The 12,813-nt window shown below is 38.0% G+C and overlaps 2 protein-coding genes across 4 annotated transcripts in view; one reads left to right on the top strand and one right to left on the bottom strand.

The window, feature by feature from the left end:
- Positions 1–2,283: 2,283 nt before the first annotated feature.
- On the top strand, positions 2,284–3,459 carry LOC308408344 (uncharacterized protein; the record flags this gene model as incomplete). Its single annotated transcript, XM_080900542.1, has 3 exons — positions 2,284–2,536; positions 2,647–2,815; positions 3,333–3,459. Exons 1-3 carry the CDS (start codon positions 2,293–2,295, stop codon positions 3,457–3,459), a joined length of 540 nt encoding a protein of 179 aa, XP_080756668.1. The 5' UTR covers positions 2,284–2,292.
- A 2,926-nt stretch (positions 3,460–6,385) lies between these two features.
- The window catches only part of LOC308407117 (uncharacterized protein), a 39,439-nt gene continuing 33,011 nt past the window's right edge, over positions 6,386–12,813 (bottom strand). For all 3 annotated transcript variants that reach the window (XM_080898568.1, XM_080898569.1, XM_080898570.1), the window contains 7 exons: positions 10,594–12,729; positions 10,445–10,505; positions 8,230–8,343; positions 7,869–8,147; positions 7,432–7,548; positions 7,209–7,330; positions 6,386–7,123 (listed from right to left, as the gene is read on the bottom strand). In XM_080898568.1, coding sequence (XP_080754694.1) covers positions 7,049–7,123; positions 7,209–7,330; positions 7,432–7,548; positions 7,869–8,147; positions 8,230–8,343; positions 10,445–10,505; positions 10,594–12,729 — 2,904 coding nt within the window. In that variant the 3' untranslated portion in view covers positions 6,386–7,048. The remainder of the gene's footprint in view (positions 7,124–7,208; positions 7,331–7,431; positions 7,549–7,868; positions 8,148–8,229; positions 8,344–10,444; positions 10,506–10,593; positions 12,730–12,813) is intronic.

Here is a 12,813-nt window from a genome sequence, read left to right as displayed (position 1 = left end):
GGTTGCCAACCGTCCCTTAAAATACGGAATCGTCCCGTAACAAAAGTACACGTCCCGTATTGAGCTAATAAGGGACGCACTTTGTCCCGTAATACAGTGAGAATCAAAAGTAGTCTATAAATGTTTATGGAATTAACGCTTTGTTTGAAAACATAATTCCCAGCCCCTCTCCTGCTTTGTGACCAATGAGCTGACAGCACACTTATGACAATTCGAGTATGACAATTCAGATTACCGCTCATCTCATTGGTCGAGGAAAGGTCGCTTACGGAGAAAAAACCGGAAGACAACAGATGACCACAACAAGAAGCATGGCCAACAGGGAAACAGACGCCGACACTGCGGTGCAAGTCTCGGACGACAGTACACCTAAAGCTGGGCAGACACTGTGCGATTTTTACAGTCACGTTATTCAGCTCCTGCTCAAACTGCACGATTGACTCGCAGGGGTTAGAAGTTGGTAGGTCACGATGCAGGTCTCACACTATACCGCCCGATGCTCTGATGCGACCTGAGTGCTCACACTGTGCCTCCATAACATGAAGGTTATAACAGAAAATCTGTCGCTCGCTCTCTCTCCGTCTTTCACTCACACAGACACACCACCACCATCAACTTTGCTAAATTGCTAATGAAAAACATGATCAGGCAGCTGTGATTTAGCAGCGATGTAGATCCAACTATTTTCACGGTTGTTGTGGTCGTGATAATTTTGTGATGCCACATCGAAAAGGCTCGGATGAGCTTTCCAAAGTTCTACAAGTTGTGCCTCCATCGCTTGTGTCCAGATCACACGCTGCACAGCCGTGCTGCGCCGTCTTTTTCACCGACGTTTACGTGTTTGCGCGTGAGCAGTGTGAGCGGCTCACGAGCGATTGATGATCGGGAGCTGGTCGTGAGGTGTTAATCACTTCTCGTTACCCCACGTATACTACACGATGCACGATGAAGGCCAAAATCGGTCCGATCACTCAAAAATCGGCTCAAAATGGGCCTAAAACCGCACAGTGTAAGCCCAGCATTAGAGCAGCAATGTTTGTTTGCTCAGAGAAAGGGAAAAATGGGAAAAGGAAAACACCTGGCTGGAAAAAGTTAATATGGGCATGTGCAGTGAATATCAGCGCTATGTGGCCAGAAGTGTGATAATATAATTTATTTTGTGTAATAAACATGATTACAACAAATAGATGACTAATACATAAAAGTAATACATAGATGAATAATGATGATGAGTTATGATGCGTAATCATGGGAACAAGCGGGTTTACAAACAGGAGCAGCTGATTAGCTTTAGAAAAGCTGAAATAATACCTCAGCTGAAGCCAATTGTACTAAATGCACTAAATGTGCACTGTTACAAGAATGTTTTTCTTTCTATTGTTTTCTATTATTTTAAGTTAAGCAGGACAGAGTTCTTTTAAAGAAAGATTTACTTATATTCTCAAAAGTTAAGCATGACAGGCTTCTGTTTAAGAAAGAGACCTGTTTTACTGTGTTAATGTTGTCATTTTGAGCTAAAAATAAATGGCTAAATGATCATTTGTTTCACATGTGTTCATATCACAAAGAATACACATCTACTTAAATCAAATTCAAGTCAAAGGGTTAAAAAAATAATTTCACACACAAAAAAAGAGCTAGAAAATTCACCACACTGGGAAGGGTGAAGACAACTGGGTCGCCCGGCCCTGGCCACGAGGTGTCCCTTATTTATTTTTCAGGGAGTTGGCAACCCTAGTGACGTTTGTAGGGTTACTGAAGTTGGGCTAGCTGGTATATAATGATGTGCTACGTGACCGCTAGCGACATAGCTATGTTAGCATAATATAAACAAGCTAACTTTTTTTTCCACTCGATAAAAGTTAACGTGAGTTTTCTCGGTGGTCAGAAACAAATGTAATCGCATGGCAGGATGCTGTAAGAGGACCAAACTTCAGCCAGGAGAACAACTGAGATAATCCATCCACAATACGAGGTTAGTCATTCATATACTGCTGCATGGGCTGGGCTGTAGTTACATCCTAAGGTTTTAAAAACTGAGCTTAAATAAATGATTAGCGGTAATAAAAGCCGAGGGAGGTCAACAGGGATCACTGACTGTTTTAGGAGCTTTTGAGATCAAATAGAAGAAAATACATAACATTAAACATGTTAACAACACAAAAGCCATATTAAACGCAGACTACTTTAGACCCGGAAGTAGGATTCGTCGCGTCATCACTGAACAACCGGACTGGGATTGACCTCAAAGAGACATTCACACGAAATTTGGATTTGAAGGAGAAAAGGCTTATGGACTACTTGACCACAGTTGCTGTCAGCAAAAGCAAGGTGTTGCTTCAGACTTATGCAAGGCTTCAGAGGATGCGGGGACCGCAGAGTGGCTGCTCAGATGATATGAAAGAGATGGTCCTGCTTCTGCTCAGCTACTTTGAAGAGAAGGAGGAGTCCATGCTTCTCTGTGTTGAAGATACATGTCTGGCAGATGAGGTACAACTGGAGCAAGTGTCTCTGACACCCACTATTATCGTGTGTGGTAAGTCTGTTTCATAGCTCTTTCTCTCTTTTTTTTTAAGTGCACTTTTTATAGATTGTCATGTGACTGCCGTGTTTATTGATATAACCTGTTAAATAATTTGTTGACAGGACAGTCCTGCTATTCCTCAAGAAGATACACGCTGAGTATTGATCGGAACCTCGTCAGCACAAACATATCCTCCTTCATTTCTGCACTGTGCCTCATGTTCGGGAGCTACTACAATTTCAACATCCATTATCCATCTGAGCTGGCGTCCACTTTAGAGTTTCTTCAGAGGTGAACAAAAATGGCTTTGTTATTTCTCATAACTGAGACTCTGGGATCTGGAGTCTGGCTTTGATGTGGTTCGAGTCCAGGTCTGGCTCTGAGTCTCGGTCGGCTTTGGAGCCGGTTTCAGTTGTTTTTTCTGTTTTTTGTTGTTGGTTTTTTTTTTGTTTGTTTGGTTTTTTTTAAATACATTAACAGTCTGAATCCGGGTCCAAGCCTGGCCGAGACTCAGGGCTAGACCAAGCGTCAGCTGACGTCTGACTACCTATAACCTTTGCTTTGGATTTTAAAAATGCTAAAGTGTGACATATCACTGCAGAAGACACTCGTGAAGGGTGCCAATACTTTTGACCATGCATTGTTCACTTCCCCACAGCATTTTGGTTATACTTTGTCTTGAACGTGGTCATGGCCATGACTGTGTGTATATATGTATATACTTAATTTTTACTTACTTTGTACATGTATTTTAACTGATCAATTATAAAAATGCTTAATAAACTTTTATATGATTTTTATTCTACAGGTGTTTCTTCTCCATAAACCCAGAAAAAGGAACCAAAGTAGAGAATAAAAACTCAAAGCGTCGTCTCAGTGTGAACCCTCGAGTCCTCACCCTGATTCAGGATCTCGCCGACCATGAGTGGCGCTAAGCCTAAATCTTGACTCTCTGTGGACTGTTAGTTTTACTTTGTTAATTTTGTTCCACAATGTGTACTGGAACCTTTTACTGGTCGAATGCATGAAGCCAATTCATGAAGATGTTCTTTCTTTGTAGGAATGTTCTTTATTTACATAAGAAAAGAAAAAAACAACATGCTGCTACTGCAGTGTTTCTAGACCACATGTGTAGGTTTGTTTCACCACGTGGTTTTGCTGATGTTTTCTTACCAGGGCCATGGTTGTGGTGACAGCAGGGTGCGTGTTGCGTTGCACGGTGATTATGATCATTTTTGGCACAATATGTGGTTTTTTTTGTTTTGTTTTAAAGTCTTAACAGGTTATTTAACTTTTTCTGGTGGAGGGTCTAACAAATGCTTGTTTCATGAACATGGTTCTTGCTTTGCAGGAATGTTCCACAGCTTTTATAGCCGATATTCTGATTGAATTGTGTAGTTGCTGTGTGCCTTGCATATTGTGTTAGTTGGAAAAAATGCATCCAATTGCTGTCATTTGGCTAATCTGGCTGCAAAATAAATTTCCCAAAAGTGATATTTTCCACTCTTGTGTTTTCTCAAGATGTATTTTTGCATGTTTGGGTGTAGGCGTAGCAGTAACAAATTTGCTGGTTTATGGTTAAAATTTTACATTAAAACATAAAATATACAGCATAGTAATGGATTTTATGTATAATATACAGAGCAGCTCCATTTAATATGCACAGTTTCACCGTTGTTCTACCATTTTAAATTAGTTTTTTGTTCCATATTTCCCTGTTAATTTTACAATTTATGGATCCACAATAAGCATTTATTACTTGTAAAAGATACAGGAAATAGTCTATTTATATATAACATCAACGTGTGAAATTAACTTCGTTTTTCTGTAGATTTAACAGTTTTAATGTGAGTTTCATTCACTGTAAATCAATTTACATATTGCATCTGTAACGCGATATACTGTGCTGCTGTATTTTTTTAGGAAGTCCCTGGTAACCCCAGCTGCCAGCGTTTTCCTGTAAAAACAGCACTTTTTTTTTTTACAGTGTACTTATCGCTATTATATACTCTGTATTTATATATGTGTATATATGGTATATTTCTATTCTTGCATCCTTTTGCAGCTTCTGTTGGAGCTGTGCTACTGGAAACAGAATTTCCCAGAGGAACCCACCTGAGGGATTAATAAAGTTTTATCGGATTTTTCTAATTTAATCTCTTTCTTTATGAAACACCTCGAAGTAAACGTAGTTCCTTGTTTGCAGATAAGGAGCATGAGCATTTCCATTTAGTGATTAACTAACATACACACATGAATCCAAGAATGTGGCAGTTACTGTCCAGGTTACACACACACACACACGAGAATTAGGCCCTAAACAGTCAAAGAAAGTCAGATTAACAAGCTGTTTTCTTTCCTGGCATTTGGAATATTTTTCTTTTAGTCTCAAAATACTTAAGTAAATAATTAAATAAAATAAATACGCCAATAAATAACTACACCTGCACATTTTTCACTGACCATAATCATGCTACCTTTTTTTATCCTCTTGATAGTCACAAATCTGTCACTTATTGAGTCAAGCATGAGCAAATAAGGTGAAGTTACTTTTGTCATATGAGGTCATTCTGAAGAGCTTACTCTGTGCTGCAATAACCCGATGGATACATGGAAAAAAAATAACATTTTATTGTGCAAGTGCATTTTCATTCTGTTACATTTGAAACACCTGAGTAAATGTCATAACAAAAAAAAAAAAATTACATTCCAACTTTTTTTAAAGACACACTTAACATAAATATTTATTTATTATTTCTGTTACTCCAATAGAAATAATAATTTCTGTAAGTTTTCCATTAGGTATTTAGCCCATTTATGCAAATAAATGCTATACTTTTTTTCTACACACTACACTACAATCAGTCTAAAAAGTTGCAGTCTACAAGGCAGATGGATGAAGGCGTGGCTCACATCGCAACCCGTATCATAACACAAAATGTGAATCCTCACGTGGAATTGAAATGCATTTGTTTACTCACCACTTCCTCAGTGGGAGACCGCAGCCTGGTGGCTTAATGATATTAAAAGCTGTAAAGTATCTCCAACATGGCTCCCTCTTCCAGCACAAATATGACAGAATTATACTCGAAAAGTGGAAAACTTGAGATTACCCAGCCAGTCTGCTCAGAAATCATCTAACAGTGAACTCTGACAGAACATCCTCCCACACACAGACACACTCTCTCTTCCCACATGCTCACTCACTCACACTCACACGTGTGGGGTGTTGACCTTGAACTAAATCTTGAGTGACATGTTAATTATTGTTTCTTATTGTTATATGTTATATGTTATGTTAATTATTGTGTAACCCAAATAATTTTTCTTTTTCGCAAACACTTTTGAACAAGTTAAGAGACATTACAAAGTTAACAAACATGGACCCCAAGATTAATTTACTGTAAGAAGCAATCTTAACAGCAAAAATTACAATACTGGCAAGATGTATTTTTTCTTAAATCACATTATGACATATCATTAATGTCATCTGAAGGAAAAAAATATTGACCTCACGTCACCACGTTCTCAAGTCATCACATTCACAAAGTTGTGTGTCCATGTCGGCAATAGCCCATCAACCTTTTACGGCAGATTACTATTGCTATTAATGTTACAAACATAAATAATTTTCATATTTCGTAACATATGCTTGAGCCTTTGCTCAAACTGTAATCCAAATGATTATTTAAAAGATAACAGTGTCTGTAATTAATACTAATTATTATTACTGGTATAGTCATACAATGAAAGCAATCAGAATTATTTTTGACCAAATATAAATAACTGGCATAGAAACAGAACCAGCCACCCTAGGCATGTAATCTCTCTAGCGTGTCCTCGGTCAACCCTGAGGCCTCCTCACATCTGAAAACATCTTTATTAAATGCGCTCATATTTACACTGTACGTATAGCATTGTAAATAAATCCAAAATAACTTTTGAACACTCATTCGTCCATTGGTCTCTCATCAGCATGTGCAGCATAATAATCAGATTTTGCTGAGCCAGAGTGGAAAAAAATATCTCTTATTATTTTCTTAAGTAGGCCTATTTTCATTTAGAATACATGGTTCCTGGCCATAAACACACACACATGCAACCATATTTTTATGACAATATGGTTTTAAACATAGGCAAGGTTATTTACCATAGACACAATTATCTACTGTTAAATTCAAAATGGCTTAAAGAAGTTTAAGGCCTGTGTTATTTCCAGGTTTTCCCGAGACTAGGAACAGAAATATTTTTTTTGGCATTCACTGATTGTAAACTCTAAATCCTTCATGGTCAAACTGTCGACACTGTTATACACTGAGGCGCCTAAAGAAGAACATCTGAAGTAAACAGTCAGCACTGCAGCGCCGTGCCAACAAATCAAAGATGTCACTCCGCAATTTACCTACTTGACAGCTTTGGCTTCTTATCATTTTGCCCTTTATTTCTCAAAGTAAACAAAAATCTAGCTGTCAAAGGAGATAGCGGCCATATTTAAGCATGGGCTAAACAACTACTCATTAACAATTAGACCGAAGAGGAGTCTTGAGACTTTCTTGTTGATGTTCTTGAAGCTGTTTGTCCAACTGTCTGGTGATGTTTCTGAAAAGAAAAAAAAAAAAAGGTTATAAAAGGGAAGCAAAACATCTTTTTATCCATTCAGTTTTGTGTATGTGTTTTTGCATACCTGCAGGTTATTGTAATGTCTCTGGCTTCTACAGTGTAGGTCTTTGGCAGTGCTCTCAGCTACATAGAAAACTGAGCACAGGCTACATAAATACCCCGTTTTAGGGACAACATGCTCTTGACCTGATAAGGAACAGAAAAAGGAACAGAACGTTACAAAAAAATAACTGAGTAAATCTCTGGAACTAAACAGATTTTATTTATTATTTGTGTTTGTTTCTCACCAAGTGGGATGCTGGGGTTAAAAGGCGGCAGGTCCAAGTTATCAGTGACACAAGGAGACTGAGAGCGAGATCGCTTTGCTTCAGGTTCGACAAGATCACTTCTTTGTTTCCCAAAAGCTGAAGAAGAAAAAAAAAAAAAACTGTCAACAAATCCTTTAAACCTGTCAACAAATTATTTTGCAGCTATTGCAGAAACTAATTCAAAGGTATTAATTAAAAAAAATTGCTTTGTACTGTAACACTGAAGTATTAACTTTTTTTTCCAAACAAAAATGACAAATTTCAGTTGTTCCAAATCTTCTGATAATGACAGAAAAAAATACTGGCAACCAGGAAAGCTGCAACTTTATAATTTTATCGACTTCAAAATTGATTTTTAGAACGATGCATTTAAAATCAGCTCGGTGTGAACTGTGAGCGAAAACAGTTCCTTGAACCTTTACGGGCGGTCCTTCTCTGTCCTTGCTTCTCCTCTCCTAGTCTCTGGCTATCAGCATAGTCAGAGCTGGACTGCTTCCCAGCAGATGTGGTTTCCATACTGGATTGTCTATCTGCTTCCTCCAATTTCCAAATCTCTGTTTGGCCTTCACTTGACAATCCAGACACCACTTGGTCCGGGGATGATAAAAGTGATAAGGAATCAAGTGAAGAGGGAGGCAGTGATTCTGTTCTCTCATCTTTTGTGCTTTCTTGCGTCAATCTAGTAGATTTTCTCACTACAGGAGAAAACAATAAATTCCTTTAGTTTCATGTTGGTCTGACATGACTATGTAACAGATGTAGTTGTTTGTGTGTTACCATGTGTCTGTCTTGTTCTCTTCTTGGCTTGACCGCTTGTCCTGGTTGTTACCACTTTTTCTTTTTCAGCAATCTCCCACAGTTTATCAACCGTTACAAAGCTCCCATTCTCCTCTAATGCATGAAATCAAATAAAGACTCAAATTAAACTTGAAACCTTTTATTTTCATAACAGAAAACACTGTCCTATAGGTGTGCCACAGAGTACTACTCTGGGACTACTATTTTATTTCTGTAAACAAATTATTGTTAATTTTCAGTGAAAATAATGTTTAACTTTATGCTGAAACTGTTATGTATAGTGAAAGAAAGTTTCTGACTTACATTAACTCTAAAAACAGAAATGTTTCGTAGCTCCCAAAACGTTCTCTGAATTTCAATTGCAAGTTACTTTTATTATAATCTCATTTTTCTTCATTTACTTCCATTAGTTTCACATTGCAGATGGCAATAAGAAAAATAATAAGAATAAGCAATACTTTATTTATTCCATATCTGGTAAATTCTTTAAACTGACTTAAAATGCAAAAGTAAAGTAATATCTTCAAGTAGGGCTGGGCCATATTATACCGTTCACGGTAATACCGGTATAATGTTAGGCAACGATAGGAAAATGAAATATCGCGATAGAATGGGAGTAAAACGCGCATGCGCAGTGCCTTTGTTTTCATACGCACATGGCCGATTGTTGAGTGAAACAGATGAACCAGAATTGGTTTGTAAAAATGGTGCAACTTCAGTGATGTGGAACTTATTTGGTGTTTGTCCGTCAGATACACGACAAAGCACATTTTTTTGCAGAACATGCAAGCGGCCGTCGTTATTGTCGTATTTGTCGGACTAAGATGCTCTTAAATCTGGGAGTAATCTGGGTCCTAAACTCCGTATTCTTCAGGTCAAACAACACTGCAGCATCACTGAGCGTTAAAAACTGTCTAAATTCTTTCATCTTTAATAAAACGATCAGCATTGCTGCTTTACCAGGTGTAACTATAAAGTTTAACTTCCAGGCATCCATGAAAACAAAAGTTATTACATTTAACGGAGTTAGAAGTTAGCAGGAAGCTAGCGGAAGTTAGCTCGCTAGTTTTGCTAGTTACCTAAGCATGATATTGCATGTTCTGACTGAGAGATTTCTGAAAAAAATCAAACGTACAGCTCTGCTATCACTTCCAACATAAATGAAGACAGGAAACTAAACAGCAGTGACGTTTGTAGGGTTACTGAAGTTGGGCTAGCTGGTATATAATGATGTGCTACGTGATCGCTAGCGACACAGCTATGTTAGCATAACATAAACAGTGAAGCTGGAGGACGAACACTAACACTTTTCCACTTATAAAAGTTAACGTTAAGGTTCTTCATGGTTAGAGACAAATGCAATCGCATGGCAGGATGCTGTAAACGGACCAAACTTCAGTCAGGAGAACAACTGAGATAATCCATCCACAATACGAGGTTAGTCATTAATATACTGCAACAACATGGGAATAGAGCAGCTGCCAGAGAATTCAACATTAATGAATCAATGGTACAGAAGTGGAGGAAGCAAGAAGAATGAGTTTAATCAAGTTTGATTTATCTGACTGCTTTGTTTCGCTTAATGTGCCTTATAATCCTGTGCACCTTATGGTCCGAAAAATGCGTACTGCACACTGCAGTTTAATGTTGCAAAGCACCTCTTTTTAACTTCAGTGGATATTATACATGGTTATGCTCAGGATATGTCAGCCCATTTCTACTGGAAATGCCTTTTGGTTAAACTTTCAGCAAGGAATTTGCATTTGCACTGTTACATTTTTATAAAGCTTTAATGTACATAAAAACCAGCTTCTTGTTTAAGTGAAAATTAATGGAAGGTTGTCTTTTTGCGCTAGTAATGTTGTGGAGTTGTATTTTGTCTCGCATCAATTATATCGTCGGTTATATCGTTATCACAAATTTTCAAATATATATCGTGATAAATATTTTTGGCCATATCGCCCTGCTCTATCTTCAAGAAGATCTAGTCTTCCTTTTGGGCTAATTGCCTATGACTTTCCATTAATAAATATGTCAACAATAACCCAGTGTTTAGATAATTAACAGTTATTCAAAGTATCTATCTGGAAGTTTTTGAAATTTCCCTGCAAAAGCAGTCTGGATTTAAATACAGAATATAGCAGACCTGTGCCATCATCCTGTTTGCAGTAAGCAGATCTTGAACTTTTCTCACCTTCATATTTAGTTGCTTTCTCCTCCCCGTCATCACCTGCTTCATCTATAGTCACAAAAGCCTACAACAAGACATGCAAAATATTTTGCATTAAAGTTTAAATTATCACTACAAATAAAAAAGAGCACATGTTTAAAGAGCAACTTTACCTCTGGGTTTGAGGACTCCACTGATTGATTATCTTGGCAGTCTGACACAGACGGCAGAGTGTCTTTTTCATCATCTATAGTTGACTCTTCTGTACTCTGGTCTCTGGTAAGCTGATCATCGGCTATCTCATCCTCAACAGAGTCAAGAATTTGATATGTGTCCTCTTCAACAGCTACTTTATCAGACGGATCATCTTTCAGTGGATTTCCTTTTATAGTTACTTTCTTTAGTCTTCCCCTTTTTGCTTTTTCTGTGAGCATAACAGAATCATCCGAGTCCAATATTTTATAAATATCGTCCTCCTCATGTAGGTCTCTTATGAAGTGACTTCTTCTTGTTGGCGTGCTCTCTTTTACAGGTCCTTTCTCTTTTGTCTTTGGAGTTTCCTCCTTGTTTGGCGCCAGTGAATCTCTGGCAGGTGTAGGTCTGCTTCTTGTTTGTATCTTGTCTTTTTTCAAGACTTCTTTGGTTGTTCTTGTCATGATGGTTAGTGGGCCACTAGAAGCCTTGTTCTCAGTGGAGTATAAAATCTCATACTTAGCATCCTCTTTTCCATCACGTTTGTTAAAAGGCTCTGTTAATGTCTTTTTATCATTGTTTCTTCTGACAGACCTTCTTCTACCAGAACTTTCTATAGAAGAGTCATCCTGAATCGATTTATCTTCAACAGAATCTACTATCTCATAGACCATCTCCTCAGCTGCTTTATTGACCTTCTTGACGGTGCTGTCATTTCTCTCAGTCTGGGTCTGTTTCTTTGATGATTTGCCCTTCTCTTCACCCTTAGATGTTCTGTTTTCTGGTCCACTCCTCCTTGGGGATCTATAAACTCTTTTAGCTTCATCATTTTTCTTTGTTCGTTTTACATTCTTGTCAGCTTCTAACTCTGTGTCTGTGGTCACTGGCTCATCTTCCACAGAATCAATTACCTGGAATGAATCATCCTGTTCTTCTATGGCTTCTGTTTTTGATTTAGATACTTGGTCTCTGAGAGTTTCCAGTTTCTGGTTGTCTTCTTGTATTTCAATCTGAGCCTCAATTGAATCCAAAAGCTCAAAGCCTTCTTGTTTAGTGTCATCCACTGAGGAGCCTCTGTTGTCCTGCTTTTCTAAAGTTATTTGCTCAGGATCTTTGGAAACTTTAAAAGATTCTTCTAAAATCAATTCCTCTTTTTCCCCGCTTCCATCTCCACTGGTCCTTGGAGTTTGGTTCCCACTTGAATCCAACACTTCATTTTTATCAGCTGAATCTTTATCAGAATTGTCATCTCCTGTCATTTCCTCAGACAGCTTATTTACTGTGGAACCTTCATCTTTGACCAGATGACTGTCCCCTTCAACTGTAGTTTTTTGGTCTTCTGTAACAATTTCTAACATATGGAGAGAAGCATCTGTTTCCATTTTACTGGAGCCCTCTGTGCAGACCTCATAGTTTCTCTCAAGCAGTCCATGTACTTCCACAAGTCCAACTGAGTCAGTTTCCGTGTCGTTATCTTTGTTCCTGTCTTCAATTATCTGCTTATCACTTTTCTCATTGAGTGAATCAAGGATTTGGTAATTTTCATCATCCCCCTCATCCTCTTGATGTTTGACATTATCCTTTTTCCTGTCTTCTCTTTTGTTTTTCTTCAACTCTTTTGTGTCATCCTTAAAATCGGTTAGATCAGTCTCTACTGTTGCTTCAACAGCTACTGTTGATGCCATCTTTGATGTACAGGTTTTATAATTTAAGGATGAGGAATTTAGCGTTTCTTCTGGAGATTTGAACTTAGGATATGTTTTCGGATCAGGGGAGGCAGGAAGTGGAATCGACAGTGAAGAATGGGTCTTTCTGACCCTAGAAGAAAAGGTGCTTTTCTCAGTGGTTTCAGTCGGCTCAGATAAAGAGGAAAATGAAGAGGCAGAGCTCTTAGAGTCTTTTGAGGACCTTGTTAAGGTCTGTTTTAAGGTAGATGACGCATCTGAGCTTCGCCCTTCTCTTTCCTCTCTGGAGATCTTTTTAGCTAAAGAAGAACGTTTGCGGTTGACATCTTCTTCTGCTATGTCTTCACCAATTTCATCAATAACAACAAAGTCCTCCATGTTGAAATTTTCATCATGTTGCTCTGAAGATACAATTTCATCTACAAAATCATCCTGTCAATGAAAAGAGAGCAAAGAACAAACTCTGAAGCACTAAAATGGTTGGCTTAATAATCACTGCTGAAATACTTTGTGTAA

Source organism: Rhamphochromis sp. 'chilingali' (genome assembly GCF_963969265.1).
Source record: "Rhamphochromis sp. 'chilingali' genome assembly, chromosome: 1".
Taxonomy (NCBI): Eukaryota; Metazoa; Chordata; class Actinopteri; order Cichliformes; family Cichlidae; genus Rhamphochromis; species Rhamphochromis sp. 'chilingali'.
The sequence above is the reverse complement of the archived record's forward strand: the minus strand, read 5'-3'. Positions and strand labels throughout refer to the sequence as shown.